The sequence below is a fragment of the Babylonia areolata genome, chromosome 21 (assembly GCF_041734735.1).
Source record: "Babylonia areolata isolate BAREFJ2019XMU chromosome 21, ASM4173473v1, whole genome shotgun sequence".
NCBI classification, from domain to species: Eukaryota; Metazoa; Mollusca; class Gastropoda; order Neogastropoda; family Buccinidae; genus Babylonia; species Babylonia areolata.
In genome coordinates, this window is record NC_134896.1 from 29,022,348 (window position 1) to 29,041,575 (window position 19,228).

A 19,228-nucleotide genomic window follows, 5' to 3' on the forward strand; every position below is an offset into this window, starting at 1 on the left:
AACAGACAAAAAGAAAGGCCTGACTAAGCGCGTTGGCTTGGCAGATGTGGTGAAGTGTATATGGATTTGACCGAACGCAGTGACGCCTCCTTGAGCGACTGATACTGATACTGATACTGTTTGACGAGCGCAATAGCCGAGTGGTTAAAACGTTACACTTTCAATCTGAGGGTCCCGGGTTCGAATCTCGGTAACGGAGCCAGGTGGGTAAAGGGTGGAGATTGTTTTCCCAATTCCCAGGTCAACATACGATCAAATACGCACGTTAAAGATCCTGTAATCCATGGCATCATTCGGTGGGTTATGGAAGAACATACCCAGCATGCATATCCCCGAAAACGGAGCATGGCTGCCTACATGGCGGGGTAAATAAACAAGAACGGTCATACACGTAAGATATTACATGTCTGAGTGTGTGTGTGCGTGCCTGACATCTGATTGAATGACACAGGAAACGAATGATGAGCGCCCAATGGCAGCAGTCAGTCGGCTCTACCAAGGTAGGCAGCCTGTTGTGCAAATGACCCCGAGTTTGTAAAGCGCTTAGAGCTTGGTCTTCGACCGAGGATAGGTGCTATATAAATATCCATATCATCAACAAATAGTGAAGAGTAGTAACTCTCTCCATTACACAAGGTACACAACTTCAAGTCAGTGATGCTTACGCTACCGATTCAGCTAGCACACCAGGTAAATAAAAGGTACATTGGAACAAACCCAGACACTTCCTCAAAAAAGGAAGCGCCGGGCCTGTAGCTAGCACACAGGTAAATAAAAGGTACATTGGAACAAACCCAGACACTTCCTCTGTCTCTGTCTCTCTCCGCTCCCCGCCTCTCCCTTTGTATCTGTCTCTGTTTCTCTCTCACTCTCTCTTCCCTCCCCCCCACCCCCTCTCTCTCTTTGTATGTCTTTCATCTCCCTCAATCTCCCTCTGTCTCTCCCCCCCCCCTCTCTCTCTGTCTGTCTCTCTCTATCTCTGCCCCCCCCCCCTACCCTCTCTGTCTTTGTCTCTGACTGTCTCTGTCTCTCCCCCCCTCTATCTCTGTCTGTCTCTGTCTCCCCCCTCTCTCTCTGTCTTTGTCTGTCTCTCTCTGACTGTCTCTGTCTCTCCCTGTCGCTTCCCCTCCCCCTCTCACTCTTTCCCTTTGTCTGTTTCTCTCTGTCTCTCTCTGTTTCTGTCTCTGTCTCTGTCTCTCTCTGTCTCTCTCTTCTTCCTCCCCTTCTCTTACTGCATGTCTCCCTCTGCCTGTCTCTGTATCTGTCTCTCTTTCTCTCTTTCTCCGTGTCTTTCTCTCTGCCTCCCTCTCTCTGTCTCTGTCTATCTCTCTTGCTCTCTCTCCGTTTTTATTTTATCTCTTTTTTTTCTTTTTTCTTTTTTCACTCGGAGCGTTAGTAAATATACTACGTGTGTATGTGTCCGTACACACGCGTTCAATCCTACGTACATGAACGGGAAGGTCCATTAGCTTTGACCAATCTAATAAACCACGGCAAACGTTACACTGCTCACTGCTGCACTGTGACGCTGGCCAAGGCACCGTATCACTTGCTAATTAATTAAGCAAACGCATCAGATGTCTGACTGGGCAATCTGCTGCGATGCGTAGATGTCGAGAAGGAACGCTGACGGTGAACAAATGGTATCGTCTGTCTTCTAACTGCGTCATAAAGAACAAGATTTGTTTGTTTTTTTTCCCTTTCATTTTATCTTATTTTAATTCTTTGGAGATTATCCGCAGAAGAAGATGAAACAGTCATCGTGTATCGTGTGAGTGTATAGTTGCTGTATGTATCAGTTACTCTCGCCCCCTCTCTCTCTCTCTCTCTCTGTGCCTGCGTGTGCCTACGTGCGAGTGCGTGTGTACGTGTGCGGGCGCGCGTATACGTATGTGGGTGCATACGCACTTAAATGCATACATATATATCACTGCATGTGTGTGTGTGTGTGTGTGCGTGTGATTTGTCCCCCTCTAGTTTTACGTCTTTCGGCTTTGAATGATTTAAGACGTGTGACTGTGTGCCGGCGACTAAACCGGGACTCCCACCGCTCCCTTCCGGGACTGGTGAGGCGGGTGGCTAGACACCCTTATGGAATTCAAAATGAGATCCATAAAAGGGCGTCGGCTCAGGAGAGTCACCAACGGCCATCTAGCTCCACCGTGCTGTGTGCATGCCACACGCAGTTGGCCCCTGAGTTGTGTCTACCCATGTATGCGAAGTCTGGATCCGGCAGATTCTGCAGAAGAAACCTATCGGTTCAACGGAGAGCAAGATGAGTCACCGAAAGGATATGTTGGTCATCCACTGCATCCGTGCTCATCCTCCAGTCGTCTCGACTTAGTCTTGCCACTGGAAATTGGTGGACCCGGACGAGAGAGTGAGGTCGACGTTGCGCAACTCGTCTTCACTTTAAACAAACTCATCGCGCAAGTCATCAGTCATCCTTAATGACCTTTCATTCTTCATCCTTTCATCACCCCCAAGTCCTGTGGCGACAAGCGAGCGACGAAACGACAGGTGTGGGTACACTGACAGTCGCAGCCGCGGACCTGCACGCAGGCGGCTCAGGCCATAGGGTCGTTCTTCATCAACAGGAGCAGCGATGGAGCTCGGCAGCCGTCTGAGTGTCTGAGCAGCCCTCTTTAGGAATGCACTGCTCACCTCCCTGGCATGAGGAAGGGACTAGAAAAGGTGCCCTAAAAATTGCCTGCTCCATATCACCCTGGCCAGCATACCGCGGCTGGCGGGGACCCTACATCAGCGGTCGAAAAAAAGAGAAAGAAAAGAGGAAAAAAAAAACAAGGATCGTTCCTCTCACCATTGGTGCTTGGAACATACGGACTCTCCTGGACAGAGATGACGCGGACAGACCCCAAAGGAGAACGGCATTTGTTGCATCCGAACTCGCCAGATACAACATCGACATCGCAGCCTTGAGTGAGACTCGGCTTGCAGGCGAAGGCGAGCTCTATGAACGGGGATCTGGTAACACCTTCTTCTGGAGTGGACGAGGAAGCGAAGAGCGACGCAAGGCTGGTGTTGGTTTTGCAGTAAAAACAGCACTTGTCAGCAAGCTAGCTGGAATCCCAGAGGAAGTCAACGATATGCTTTTGACCACGAAACTCCCGCTGGCATCTGGCCAGAAGCACTTCACCATTGTCAGTGCCTACGCCCCAACCATGACCAACCCGGATGAAGTGAAGGCGAAGTTCTACGAGGACCTGTCATTGCTGCTATCCCGAAAAGAGACAAGCTCATCATTCTTGGGGACTTCAGTGCTAGAGTTGGCTCTGACTACATCTCCTGGGATGGAGTGATTGGAAGGTACGGCGTGGGCCACTGCAACCCAAATGGATTGCTTTTGCTTCAGACCTGTGCAGAGCACGAACTGCTGATAACCAACATAGTTTTCTGCCTCCCTACCGTCAGGAAAAGGGTTAGGCAAGATGTACGTGTGACAAAGACCATGTGTGGCGCCGAGTGTTGGACAGACCATCGCCTTGTAGTCTCGAAGCTGAATATTCGAATCCAACCCAAGAGATGCCCCCAAGGCCAGAAGGCTCCAAAACGGCTCAACATCGCCAAGCTGAAAAACATCACCATCAAACAGACCTTTGTGGAGCTGCTGGAAGATCGTCTGGAATCCGCCTCTCTGAACAACCAGAATGTGGAGTCTGACTGGAGGACCCTGCGCGAGCTGATCTATAGTACAGCTTCAGAGGCCCTGGGACCCATGACCAGAAAGCACAAAGACTGGTTTGATGAAAACTGTGATGAAATCAAGCAGCTTCTGGATGAGAAACGCCGTCTGTATCAAGCCTACCTGAGCAACCCAAAGTCCACATCAAAAAAGAATGTGTAAAATGCCATCCACAGGACTGTTAAATAAAAGTTACGTCAGATGCAGGATAAGTGGCAAAGCTGATGAGATCCAGGGTTATGCTGACAGGCACGATATGAAGAGGTTCTATGATGCCTTAAAAGAAGTCTACGGCCCCACATCCTCAGGGTCATCCCCCATCCTCAGTGCAGATGGGAATACCTTGATCACCGAGAAAGAGAAAATTCTCGAACGCTGGGCTGAGCACTTCGACAATGTCTTAAATCGCCCTTCCTCCATAAATGATGAAGCCATAGACCGTCTCCCACAAGTCCCCATCAACGAAGCACTGGACGATCCGCCAACACTTCTTGAGACCCAGAAAGCAATCCGTCTGCTATCCAGTGCCAAAGCACCTGGCTCAGACTCCATACCAGCAGATGTCTACAAGGATGGAGGCACTGTGCTGACTGAGAAGCTCCATCAGCTGTACTCACTCATGTGGAAAGAAGAGACACTCCCCCAGGATTTTAAAGATGCCTCTATCATTCACTTGTACAAGCGAAAGGGGAACCGGCAAGCCTGTGATAACCATCGGGGCATTTCCTTGCTCTCCATCGCAGGCAAGATACTTGCCAGGATCCTACTAAACCGCCTCACAGCACACCTTGACCAAGGTCATTTGCCTGAGAGCCAGTGTGGATTCCGGAAAGAGCGCGGAACCATCGACATGGTGTTTGCTGCAAGGCAAGGCAGCTGCAAGATAAATGTCAGGAGCAAAATGCTGATCTGTTCTCCACCTATGTCGACCTCACCAAGGCCTTCGACACCGTTAGTAGAGAGGGTCTGTGGAAGATCATGGCCAAGTACAGATGCCTTCGGAAATTTATTTTCTTGGTCAGCCAATTCCATGAAGGCATGCAGGCTCGAGTCCAGGACAATGGCGAAACATCTGCTCCTTTTCCAGTCACAAATGGTGCCAAGTAAGGCTGCGTCCTGGCTCCAACACTGTTCAGCCTCATGTTCTCTGCAATATTTACTTATGCTTTCAGGGATGGTGATGTTGGAATCAGCCTAAAGTACCGAACAGATGACAAGCTGTTTAACCTCAGAGGGCTTCAAGCAAAAACCAAGGTCATGACAGACATCATCAGAGACTTTTTGTTTGTTTGTCTCAAGGCCTGACTAAGCGCGTTGGGTTACGCTACTGGTCAGGCATCTGCTTGGCAGATGTGGTGTAGCGTATATGGATTTGTCCGAACGCAGTGACGCCTCCTTGAGCTACTGAAACTGATACTGAAACTGTTTGCTGATGATTGTGCCCTCAACGCTGGATCTGAAGCTGACATGCAACTCAGCGTCGACAAGTTTGCCACTGCCAGCAGGAACTTCGGCCTTACCATCAGCACGAGGAAAACTGAAGTTCTCCATCAGCCAGCCCCAGGGAAACCCTACGTTGAGCCCAACATCACAGTCAACGGTCAGAGACTCAGTGCGGTGGAGCGGTTCACATACCTTGGCAGCACACTGTCACGAAATGCGACCATCGACGATGAAGTGAACGTCAGGATTGCAAGAGCAAGCGCAACCTTTGGCAGACTCTATGCAAATGTCTGGAACAGAAGAGGCATTGGTCTCGAGACCAATCTAAAGGTCTACAGAGCAGTAGTTCTCCCCACACTACTGTACGCCTACGAAACTTGGACAGTGTACCAACGACACGCCAAGAAGCAGAACCACTTCCACACAACATGCCTCAGGAAGCTACTGAACATCAAGTGGCAAGACAGGACCCCAAACACGGAGGTGCTTGCAAAAGCCACCCTTCCCAGCATCTTCACCATTCTGATGCAGTCCCAGCTTCGCTGGGCTGGACACGTGGCGCACATGCCAGACCATCGGCTGCCCAAAAGGCTCTTCTGTGGCGAGCTGCAACAAGGGAAGCGATCACACGGAGGCCAGAAGAAGCGCTTCAGAGATACTCTGAAAGTCTCCCTGAAAGCGTTTGACATCAACCCTGACTCCTGGGAGGAATATGCGAGGAATATTGTGCGAGGCCAACAGGACTGCTGCAGCTGTTCAGAAGAGGCAGGCCAGAAAGTCACGGGCAAACAAGCTCCCTGACAATGATATGCCTGTCTTTGTCTGCCCCAACTGTCAGCGAACATTTCGTGCGCAGATTGGGCTATTCAGCCATCTGCGCATTCACAAATACTCTTGAGCATCCATTGTCTCCTTCAACTGGTAAATTGTGCAGTCACTGTTTGCTAAGTCTTTCACCATCAAGTAAAATCGGTTGTTGTTTTTTTGTTGTTGTTTTTTTTTTTTTTTTGTTATTGTTGTTGTTTGTTTGTTTGTTTGTTTGTTTTGTTTTGTTTTTGTTTGTTTTTTGTTGTTTTTTGTTTGTTTGTTTTTGTCTTGTTTTGTTTTTGTTTTTGTTTTTTGCTGTTGTTTTTTAATCTTTGCAATAACATATCCTCGAGGCCCCATCTCCCACTGTAAACGAAGTGTTTTAACTCCATTCAGCATGTCAGCCTGTTTTGTGTAATCGAGTTCCACTCATTTATGAAATACTCCAACTGTTTAAACCTTTTTTTTTTACTGTTTATGTTTTTCATTGTATGTCTGTCTTTTCCCATACATATATGCATTTGCATTACACATCCTTCTCCTTATATGTTGTATTATCGTCATTTCGTTTTATTTGTTGTTGTTGTTGTTGCTGTTTTTTGGTTTTTGGGTTTTTTTTTGGGGGGAGGGGTTTGTTTTTTGGGGGTTTTTTTCCTGTTTTGTTTTGTTGTTGTTTTCTTAAAAGAAAAAAAAAAGACAAATGTATGCGATCGTTTACCACCTTTTGCTTGTGAACTGAATAAAAACAAGTTTAAAAAAATATTTCACCATCTATATATGTATACCCTCTTTCCTCACCCCCACCCCACCCCTACTCCCCCCCCCTCCCCGCCCACTCCGCCCCCTCACCCTCCACACACACATACCACCGACCCCTCTCCACCCCTGTCCCCCTCCCTCCGTAAGTGCATCACCCAGCACTCTTCCCCTCTCATCCATTTCACTTCCTCTGGTAAACAGTGCGTTTCCTCGTTGTTGTTGTTGTTGTTGCCATAGTGCGCGAGGGGAAGCTGGAGAGGAAATGGTGTGTTTGGTTGTGGGGGTGGGGGGCGTGTGTGTGTGGGTGGGGGGGGGGGGTATTCTGTGCGTTCAGTTATTCTTCTTTCTCTCTGTCCTCTTTTCTTTCTTTCTTTCTTTCTTTTCCTCCTTTCTCTCTTTTCCCCATGCACTCTCTGTATCTTGATCCTTACGTCGTTGTTTTTCTTTGTTTTGTTTTTCTTGTTTTTTCTTTCTTTCTTTTTTTTTAAATATATAAATCTTTTTGTCTTTTATTCTTTCTTTCTTTTTTTCGATTTCAGTTTCGTGTTTTCTTTATCTCTTTTTTTTTTCTTCCAGTACCTGTTCTTGTTTTCCTCTTCTGTTCACTGAGGTCAGATGCTTTTTTTTTTTTGCTTTTTTTCCCCCTCTTTATTTCATGCTCTTCTTCTTCTTCTTCTTCTTCTTCTTCTTCTTCTCCTCCTCCTCCTCCTCCTCCTCCCCCTCCTCCTCCGCCTCTTCTTCTTCTTCTTCTCTATCTGTCTGTCTGTGTCTGTGTCTGTCTGTCTGTCTGTCTGTCTGTCTCTCTCTCTCTCTCTCTCTCTCTCTCTCCTGTGAGCCTTATGAACCAAGAGGCAAAATGCTGTAGTCTCACGTATGCCTTTAGTGGTCCCGTTCCCGTTGAGAACAGGTATGCGCTGGGGGTGAACTTCATTATGAGAACCTCTCAGGTTCGCAGTCTCAGTCGCCCGTGGCTTTTAATTAAATCAAGCATCCCCTGCATCTGACTGAAAGAAAAAAAAATCAGATACACTGTAGACACATGCCGAAGTAAACTGACGAGCTCACACCACCAGTCAAAGGCAACCCCCCAAAATCTCCCTAAACGGCAAGCTGTCAGTCGGCTCTACCCAGGTTGGCAGCCTGCTGTGCAAATGACCCCGTGTTTGTAAAGCGCTTTGAGCTTGGTCTCCGACCGAGGATAGACGCTGTATAAGTATCCATATCATCATCATCATCATCATCATCAACAGATTCTCTCAGTGCCTCAGCTGCGTGATAACATGCCATGGTAAAAAAAAAAATTTTTAAAAAGAAAAAAGAAGGAATGGAGGCAAAACCGTCAAGACTCACGTGTGATAACTAATCAGTCTGAACAACGCTGTGAAAAAGCAAATCACGTTGTGGCTGGGGGAAGACACACACATTTCGATGTGACCTTGACCTCTGGCCTCTGGATTTACATTGCACATTGGAAAAGTTCCCACAATTTCGTGTTCCTGACCTTTAAGATTTCCCATTATTTCGTGTCCTTGACCTGTGAAATTTCCCATTATTTCGTGTCCTTGACTTTTAATTTCTGATTTTAAAACAATTCTTTAGGAATCATGTTGTATCCATGACCAGTCACAATACCAACTTTGATCAAAATTGGAAGTGAAATATGGTTTCTCTAAAGCTTTTGTAAAAAAATTTTCCATCAAATAATGCTACCTTTTTCCTCTACCCCTGCTTACCATATCATCATAAATGAAATGATTCCAAAGGTCTAGTTAATTCATATCTTACCATCCTACCAAGTTTGTTTTCTGTACCACTTACTGTAGCCGAGAAAATTCCGACGTTAAAGTTTAACACACACACACACACACACACACCCACACATCACGTCATTACATGAATTCACTTTGTTTAAACGCCTCAATCAAAAATGGCATCTATACATAATCACGTCATAGTTAAAGAAAATAGAACAAGAGAGGCAAGGCCTTCAAGACTCACTTGTGATACACTTTTTAAAAAATCTAATCGTTAAAATGTGTTCGGTATTTGTTATTATAAAGCTTCGGGTTATAATAAAAAGAAAGAAAAAAAGTCCTAATGGCAGATTCGAACCCCGCGTGTTCGAGTGAGAAGAAACTATCTTACCCATTATAATCACTATCGTGGCTCCTTAACCGACATTCTAATATATAATATTTAAACATGCTTTTTTTAAAGGGGGATAAATCGATTCCGATATTCGCAGTGAGAACGCTGTTTAAATCATATTATTCTGGTGTATCTTGGGCATTCAAAAAATCTTTAAGGGCAATTAAAAATTCTTTTTAAGTCCGCGGTAAAAGAGACGTGGCATGAAGGAAAAAAAAAAAGGGTGGCGCTCTCAGTGTAGCGACACGCTCTCCCTGGGGAGAGTAGCCCGAATTTCACACAGAGAAATCTGTTACAGAGCAGCGATGCCTTTTTTTTTTTTTTCTTTTTTTTTTCGCTAGGTCACACATCTCGTGATGAACATAGGTTTCACAAGCCCATTTATCATGATTTAACTAATAATGACAACCAAAATAATCTGACGATGATAATGACCGTGATAATGACCATCATCATTGACGTCGTTAAGAAAATGGTAATGATAACATTACCAGTAACAACAAATTCAATTAGATTAGTTTATGGTGCTTACAATCTAGCCGACGACTATGGCCATCTCAAGGCGTTTGCCACACCAACAAGAACAACAACAAAAATAATGAGAACAATAATACATAAAAATAATAACAAGAACAATAATACGATGATGATGATGATGATGATGATGATGAAGGGCATTAAGAAAGAAAAAAAAACAGAGAAAGAAGAAGAGAAAGAAAATAAATATTAATCAATCTGTGGATTAAGACCTCAGAGGAATCCAGATCTGAATCATGGAAGACCCCGATCGAGATTTTGATTTTGACCTGCATTTCAAGTCCCCACCCGCCCACCCCCACACCACCACCCAACCCCCTCACGTCCCTGCCCTTCCCTCCCTCTAGACCTTGAGTTGTGGTCGGACCAGAATCATACACAGACAGAAAAAAAAAAAAAAAAAAGTGGCCAAGAGGTTTCCCTGGCCGGCCAGTTCGAAATTCACAGAGAGAATCTGTTGCTGTAATAAAGTCGTGGAATGCGTTAATTTGGGATTTGACTGGTCCCAACGCCAGTGTTCTTGCTCTTGCCCTTGTTCTTTTTGTTGCTGCTGCTGTTGTTGCTGTCGTTGTTGTTCTTCTTCTGCTTCTTCATACAGCAGCTCCTCCTCCTCCTCCTCCCCTCCCCCCTTCTTCATCTTCTCCTCTTTCTTCGTTTTGATCTTCTTATTATTATTCTTGTTCTTCTTCCCTTCTCTTCCCTTTTTTTCTTTTATTTCCTTCTTCCTTTGAAAGAAAGTAGAAGTAGGAGGTTGTGCAGGCCCACTTTCGTCGGACTTTCGTCGGGACTCCCCGATTATTTTTTAGCGAGAACCGCGTGCGCATGCGCGTCTCCATTGCCGGTTTTTCTTGGTCAGTTTCAGTTTCAGTTTCAGTAGCTCAAGGAGGCGTCACTGCGTTCGGACAAATCCATACACGCTACACTACATCTGCCAAGCAGATGCCTGACCAGCAGCGTAACCCAACGCGCTTGGTCAGGCCTTGAGAAAAAAAAACTAACAAAAACAAAAACAAAAAAAACGGTGAATAAATAATAGATAAGCATACATAAATAAGTAAATAAATAAATAAATAAGTAAATAATCATTATAATTTTTTTTAAAGGTAGTAGTAGTAGTAATAGTAATAATAATAATAATAATGATGATAATGATAATAATAATAAATAAATAAATAAGACAGCAATGATAATAAATAAGCAAATAAATGTAAAACATGAAGACACACATTCACACATACACCCACACATGCATAACAGATATGCACCAAACATTCAGTTTCACAGATATGAAAGAACAGTCAAATACACATGAACGTGCATGAGCCCCAATACACACACACAGACACACACACACACACACACACACACACACACACACACACACATTACCCTGCACCCTCTCTAGCCCCCTCCTCCACACACTCATTTCTAGGCTACGTAACGCAACTTCCACGGCGCACACACACACACACACACAGAGAGAGAGAGAGAGAGAGAGAGAGAGAGAGAGGCACACTTACGTAGATTTCAAGAGGATCTCCAAAATCACATACACACTTAAAAAAACAGACAAAAAAAACTAAGTTTCATTTTTCATCCAAATTGGGTTTTTTTAACAACATTCTACGGGGTTTGTTTTTGTTTATTGTTTGTTTTTTGGTTTTTCGGGTTTTTTTGTGTGTTTTTTCTTTTTCTTGTATCCATTTTCTGTTTTACTGGCTCATATTTCATGACTTTTATTTATTTATTCTTTTCTTTTCTTTTTTTGTTTGTTTGTTTGTTTTTATACGTTGATATTTTTGTTTTGACTTATGATATTCTAAATTCCTACTCTTCACATTTTGGGCGTGCCCGGAGACTCGAACTCACAGCCTTCTGATTGTGAGAAAGGCGATCACCCAACTGAGCCATGTAGGCACCCGATGAATACGGCCAAAAAGATATTTTTATCATGATGAACTGTGTTCAGTGTGCAAGAAGCCAAGCAAATGGAATAGCAAGAATGATGGGTGGCGAGAGAAGTGGAGAGAGAGAGTAACCGAAAAGAAAAGAGACAGACGGACAGACATATAGACAGACATAGAGTAACGTAGAAAATAACACACACACACACACACACACACACACACACACAGAGAGAGAAAAAGAAATGGTCGAAGGGAAGAAACTCAGACAGTGGTAATAGCTGAGAAGGTTTTATTTCGATAGTCTCCCATATATGAACTGGAGATGGTCCTCCTGTTCACTGATTCTCTCTTCCTCTCTCTCTCTGCCCCCCCCCCCCCCCCCCCCCCCCAGCCCCCCTCCCCCCGCCCCCCCATCCCCACACCCCCACTCTCTATCCCTCCCCCCTCACCCCCCTCCCCCCCCAAAAAAACAACAAAAAAACCGACCCTGTTCTCTATCCATTCTCTCATCCCTTATCCCCATGAAAAACATATAACATAAACAGTTGGGTCTGTTTTCGTGCATATTTCACACACTCTCACACGCACGCAGACACACAGTTTCAGTTTCAGTTTCAGTAGCTCAAGGAGGCGTCACTGCGTTCGGACAAATCCATATACCACATCTGCCAAGCAGATGCCTGACATGCAGCGCAACCCAACGTGCTTAGTCAGGCCTTGAGAAACAAAAAAGGTAAATAAATAATAGATAAATACATAAAAAAAGAACTACTAATAATAATGATAATATGTATAAGGCACAAAAACTTGATGAAATCAACTATAAGCGTACATAAATAATTAAATAAATAAATAATTTTTTTAAAGTAATATTAATAATAATAATAATAATAATAATATATAAATGAAAAAAAAGACAACAATGATGATAAATAAGCAAATAAATGTAAAACATGCAGACTGGCACACATTCACACATACACACACATATGCATAACAGATATGCACCAAACATTGAGTTTCACAGATATGAAAGCACAGTCAAATACACATGAACGTACATGAGCCCCAACACACACACACACACACACACACACACACACACACACACACACACACACACACACACACATTACCCTGCACCCTCTCTACCCCCCCTCATCCACACACTCATTTCTAGGCTACGTAACGCAGCTTCCACGGCACACACACACACACACACACACACACACACACACACACACACACACACACACAGAGAGAGAGAGAGAGAGAGAGAGAGAGAGAGAGAGAGAGAGAGAGAGAGAGAGAGAGAGAGGCACACTTACGTAGATTTCAAGAGGATCTCCAAAATCACATACACACGAGAGAAAAAAAACAACCAAAAACTAAGTTTCATTTTTCATCCAGATTGTTTTTTTAACAACATTCTACGGGGTTTGTTTTTTGTTTTTTGGGTGTGTTTTTTCCCCCTTGTATCCTTTTTCTGTTTTACAGGCTCATATTTCATGACTTTTTTTTTTTTTTTTTTTTTTTTTTAATACGTTGATATTTTTGTTTTGACTTATTATATTCTAAATTCCTACTCTTCACATTTTGGGCATGCCCGGAGACTCGAAGTCACAGCCTTCTGATTGTGAGAACGGCGATCACCCAACTGAACCATGCAGGCACCCGATGAATACGGCCAAAATGATGGTTTTTATTATGATGAACTATGCTCAGTGTGCCTTTTTTTTTTCGTCTCATCTTTTTCTCTTTGTCAAAATGTGTATCTGTTCGCTTGCTTGTTCACGCGCTCTTGTAAGTTGTGTGTGTGTGTGTGTGTGTGCGTGTGTTTTGGTTTTTTAGCAGTACAACATACACTTACCTTCATGCTGGCGCCAATATTTGCCGATAGAAGCATAGATACGGGACTGACGGGTGGGGAGGAAAGGGCGTGAGCCGTAATTCATATTCCCTTTGAAATATTAATGCATTATAACAAAAAAATCTCCCGTTTAGAATATTTACCGTACTGCCAGTGTGGAAATACAAGTCCCATCCAGTCTCGCGCAATACAATACAATGTATCACAGATGAGTGCAATGTAATGCATTGCAGTTATGGATGGAAAGTGAGGGAAGAACGACACAGCCTTTGAAACATTAATCGTCATTGCAAATAATAATAATAATAATGATAATAATAATAATGATGATGATGATGATGACAATAATAATAATAATAACAACAAGAACAACAACAATAATAACAATAATAATAATGAGAAGAGAGAAGCATTTTTCAGGCAAAGAAGACCACATCGCATGGCAAGCAGCGCGCTGCAAGGGACGGAACCCTTATTACGATTCCGCGGATTTCATGGATTGTTTCCCCTGAACCGAAATCGTTGCAGCGTTACATGCGTTTCCTGGTGAATTTATAACACGACAGACAGTTCGGTTGGAGGGGGGTTCGGACTGGGGAGGAAGCAGACAGACCCAAAGTTTGGTTAGAGTGTTAGGCGAATGTCAGGGCAACGGAAACCTTGAAAAGTTGGCTACGTGAGATCCAACCGCACGCTATGATCTTTTTCGAATGTTCTATTGTTGTTTATTTGTTTCTATTTCTTTTGTTTGTTTGTTGTTTGTTATTTTCATATTAAAAACATCGTCACCTCACATTAGTCACATCAGCCTAAGCATTGAAGTGGACACGATTTTTTTTTTTTTTTTTTTTTTTCAAACAAACATGGACAACACAACAGTTCCATAAGTAACATTCGATATCAATGTAAAGGGCACTTTATTCGGATTTTCCAGACTCCACCGACGTGTGAACGGGTACGTGGTGTCCGTTGTGGAAGGTTAGAACGGCGGGAAAGAGAGGAATAGGCCCCGCCTTCCTACGCTGACCACTAGACATAGTGAGCATGACTGACTTCATTGCCCAATGGTCGTAGAAGGCTACAGGACCTACGGCTAGCGTTAACTTTTTTTTTCTTTTCTGTTTTTTTGACAGTGATGCATAGAACACGTACAGTTACCAGACTGACGTACCTTAAACACCCAGACATTCATTTCTTCAGCAGAATCAAATGAAAATTTTGGATGTTCGTGGCTCATGGTGCTGTCTTGAAAAACGGGCCACATTTTGCACACTGTATGAACACTGTATCAGACCGTAATGTCGGTCGGCTATTTTCAACACTGTGCTTTTTCCATTCTGTTCCGCTTTCTTTCTGCACACTCCCTTTTTTAACTAAAGACTGATTGAGTCGGTTCACGTGCTGTCAATGCAGTGTGTGTGTGTGTGTGTGTGTGTGTGTGTGTGTGTGTCTGTGTGTGCGCGCGCGCGCGCGTACGAATTTATATGTGTGTGAGTGAGTGTGTGTGTGTGTGTGTGTGTGTGTGTGTGTGTGTGTGTGTGTGTGTGTGTGTGCATGCATATCAGCGTGCTTGTTGTATTTGTAGCTGTGTAAGTGTGCGTGTGTGTCTCTCTGTAGCTCTGTCTCTTTCTGTCTCTATCTTTGTATGTGTGTGTGTGTGCGCGCGCACGCGCGCGCGTGTCAGCGTGCTCGTTGTATTTGTATCTGTGTAAGTGTGTGTGTCTCTCTGTAGCTCTGTCTCTCTCTGTCTATCTGTGTGTGTGTGTGTCCCCCCTCTCTCTCTCTGTTTCACTCTTGCTGTTTGTCTATGTGCGAGTTTGCGCACAAATGTTCATAATCATATGATCAATACCATTAAAATTACATACTGGTTTGGTATACCCAAACTAATGAGTGTATTTTTGATGTTTCGAGCCCGTGAACTCTTATTTCTGCTTTCATGCGCGTGCGTTTGTGTGTGTGTTTGTTTGTGTGTGTGTGTGTGTGTGTGTGTGTGTGTTTGTGTGTGTGTGTGTGTGTGTGTGTGTGTGTATGTGTTTGTCAAGTGTGTGTGTATATGTGCACCTGCTCGGGCGTGTTTGTACGTGTGCGTGTGTGCACGCCTTCATGACTCTGTATATGTGCATGTGTTTGAGTGTGTGTGTGTGTGCGTAGGTGTGTGTGCGTGCGTGTGTGTAGACATGTTGACAAATGTCATAAAGGATCGGAAATATGGTTCAGCACCAGAACGGCTCATGCAGCTGGGTGCACATGTGCCAACAGCTCTGCGGGTTTATGCCTTGTTTGCAGAAACGATACATGTACTTCAGTGATTTCACAATGTACTTCGTTCTTCATTTTATCTAAGGATAAAAAGAAAAACTGTTATATTCTTAAAAGACTGCAAATCCTTCTACGTTTCATGTATTTGGTAAAATAGTCTCTTCCAATAGACTACCTAGTATGCACAGTCTGAAACAAAAACAAGAAACACAACAAATAGAACCTACCACCAAACAATGAAAACAAACAATAATCAACTCCAACGCTAATATGAAAATGTAATTTTTTTTAAAAGATGCTGGTAATCAATTATTTCGTAATTATGCGTTTTCTGTTTGTAATATCTTCTTATATACATAATTATCTCAGCATAGGTCTATTAAGAAGTACTTGAGGGATTGCTTTTTGTACAGCTACTACTTCCATAGTAGCTTGGGTCAATGACGTAATTTCTATAATAAATGTCGCTTCATCGTTTCTTTTTGTGGTTTTATCCAGTTCCTCAATATACCATTGCCAACAATAATATCGTCACATGAACTTTATCCTACAAACTGGTGATGAACTAGAAATTCAACGAACCAAACTTTACCACAGACACACAACTAATTTGCTTACAACTATCATCAACAAGATAAACTCTCATGAACTTTGTCATCTGGAAACTAACTGAACAGGAGAGCACTGAATCAAAAAATGAACGAGTCAACATTCACCATTCCCTCAAAGCTAAGTACAAATATTCCTGGCATCCAGTCAACTGAAAGTCTAGTCGTGGGCAATGATGTGGAATATGGGTCTATGTATCTCCGGTTCGATGTGACGTACATGCTGTGGCTGACAGTGCCTCCTGTGCTGCTAGCGGTGGGGTGGTTTGGTAACGTGATGACCATAGTGGTGATGCGAGCGATGCGGACATCAGAATCCACTGCCTGTCTGTCTGTGTACTTCACTGCACTGGCAGTGTCCGACCTCTGTCTCCTCACGTCGTCAGTTCTGTGGGACTGGCCTGTCATGGCGTTTAACGTCGAAATCCCCTACCTGCCCTGCACCATCCCTTTCTTCTTCTCGTACTTATCCTCCATGACGTCAGCTTGGTTTCTGGTGGCTATGACGTGTCAGCGGCTGACGTCAGTGGTGTTACCTCACCGTGTTGTTGTTTTGTGCACTGTCAAACGAGGGGTGATCATCACTGCCGGCATAGTGACGTTTTCCTGTTTGATAAACATGTACATCTTCTTTTTGTATCGCCTGGAGAACGTGGATGGGGAATACGAGGAATGCGTAAGTGTCGACGAAGGTATTGCATATGTATTCAGGATGTTGGACCTTTTCCTAGCATCACTGATTCCATTCTTGTTCCTGATTATTACCAATGCTGTTCTGATCCACCAGGCCATGCAGTCCATGCGTATTTCTCGTGAACTGACTGGGAAGAAAGCACAACAGACAACATCACGATCTGCCAAGGTCTCATCCATGACAACAACTCTCATTCTGACGTCCTTGGCGTTCTTGATACTCACGCTACCACCATGCATTTTGGACGTGTACTTGGGAGCTGTTGATTTCTATAAAAACGAAATGGAGGATGAAAATGTGAATGAAATGCTAACCGTGGTAGAGACCATTTGTACAATGATGTGGATCAGTAACAGTGCCATCAACTTTTACATCTATATTTTGAGCGGCAACAAATTCAGACAAGAAACCAAACGGTGTTTCTGTGTGTGTTTTAAAGCAATAACAAAACCCCTCATGATCAATAGTTCTGGAGAACAGTAGAATTTATCAAATCTAAAGAGGAATTTTCTGTCAGGGTAATTTTTGTGAGCAAATCAGACTTTCTTACTGAGAAATGTCAAACATAAGGAAAGGCCGGAATAACAAGTTATGTCAAATTATACACCAATTCAAGAAATCTTATATGCATAATCATTGATGATAGAACTGATGTAAATGGAAGAAACAATCTGAAAAAGAAACGAATTGACAACAAAGAAATTAGTCAATATACAGGTTACTTCTCTTTGTGGCCTTCTCTCGATAGTGAGACAGTGTTTGTAAGCTTGTCACGTTTTGTAATCGATGTTGGTTACACTTTTGTTTCATCCACACCAAATCATCAAAAGGCAATGTCAGTGTTTTGTTTTTGCCTCCTTTGTTTTTCCGTTCCTTTATTCCGCAGTACGAAATTCGTGTTCACGGTTGGGGTTTTTTTCTGAGCCTTTTCTTCCAGCCATTAGAAACGTTGAAATAAAGGGGGGTGGTCATACACAGGAAATTGTGACCCTAGCTTTTATCTAATCCATTTGAAAACGTGGAAGCAACGTGTCAGTCAATGCACAAGATCAGCAAGCGTCGAAAGCGGTGTTGTCAGAAGCACAACAGTTCCATTGGACGTCTGCAGAAAGGTGAATGGCAGGTCCACACTTATCAAAGTTCAGGTGTACAGAGTCCTCGTTGTGACCACCTATTTAGAGGGACTGGAATCTTAGATCCTGTCCATAGATCAGTCTGAATACTCCCATTAGTAACGCCTACAGCATGGCACTGCCATCATAAAAACAGATGACGTCATCGGAATCTGGTGGTCCGTCGAGAAGCAACGATAACGTTGGTGGCGCTGTTGCCTCATTCGTCCTCTGTTCTCCGTTTCGTCCACCAAGATGACGCACGTGCTCATACCCCGAAATACAGATGACTGTTGAGGTCACCCATATCTCCCTTGCCCCCTCAACCCTCTCTCACACTCTCTCCCCCCATCTCTCTTTGTATGTGTTCCGTCTATCTGTCTGTCTGTCTCTCTGTCTTTCTCTCTCTCTCTCTTTCTCTCTCTCCCCACTCTCTCTCTTTCTCTAGTTGTATTTTGTTTTGTGCTGTCTGGCATAAAATTTGAGTGCATGATATATTTCAGAAGGGATTTTTTTTCTGTAACCAAGTAAAATGTGGTTAAATTTACCGATGCCTTCGTTTTTTCCATAGCATTTCATTTCTATTACTGCTTCATGATTTACTAAACCCATTAAGATTATCATTCAAATGGAGACTGTATTGTTGCACAGAGAGAAGCCCATTCGTGAGGGGAAATGGCCAATGCATAAACTATCCATCCATCCATCCATCCATCCATCCCTTGTTCCCTGGACTAACCCTCAGTGATCTGATGCTCTCCTCCATTGCCTTCAGGTCGCTGAGCGGAGTCCGAGGACTGGGTCCAGTGTCTCCAGGTCTCTTCTGGCTGACAAGATGACGGATGTGACAGCTGACTGGCTTGAAATCTGCACTTCTTTATAATAATAATAACAATAATAATAACAATAATGGTATTTATATAACGCTGAATCTTGTGCAGAGACAAATCAAAGCGCTTTCGTACCAGTCATTCACACACATGCATAACTCTAAAACTGTAGAAACTAAAGACAAGGAAGGGCAGGCAAGGGAGGCTATTTTGAGAAGAGGTGGGTTTTAAGGCCAGACTTGAAAGAGCTGAGAGTGGAGACTTGACGAAGCGAAAGAGGAAGTTCATTCCAATCGCAAGGTCCAGAGACAGAGAAAGAACGGCGGCCAACAGTCAAGTGTTTGAATCTGGGTATGCATAAACAGAGTGGATCCAAAGCCGATCGTAGTGAGCGAGATGGAGTGTAGAGGTGAAGGCAGCAACACAGATAGGAAGGGGCAGTTTTGTGAATACATTTATAACATAGAGTGGTGATCTTGTACTTTATTCGGTGTGAAATGGGAGCCAGTGGAGATTTTGCTAAAGAGGAGTGATGTGATCAGATCTTT

At 43.7% G+C, this 19,228-nt stretch overlaps 1 protein-coding gene across 1 annotated transcript; it reads left to right on the forward strand.

Moving 5' to 3' along the window:
- The first annotated feature begins 16,126 nt into the window (after positions 1–16,126).
- On the forward strand, positions 16,127–17,286 carry LOC143296734 (uncharacterized). The gene has a single exon (XM_076608793.1). It carries the CDS (start codon positions 16,133–16,135, stop codon positions 17,219–17,221), a length of 1,089 nt encoding a protein of 362 aa, XP_076464908.1. The 5' UTR covers positions 16,127–16,132; the 3' UTR covers positions 17,222–17,286.
- Positions 17,287–19,228: the final 1,942 nt, after the last annotated feature.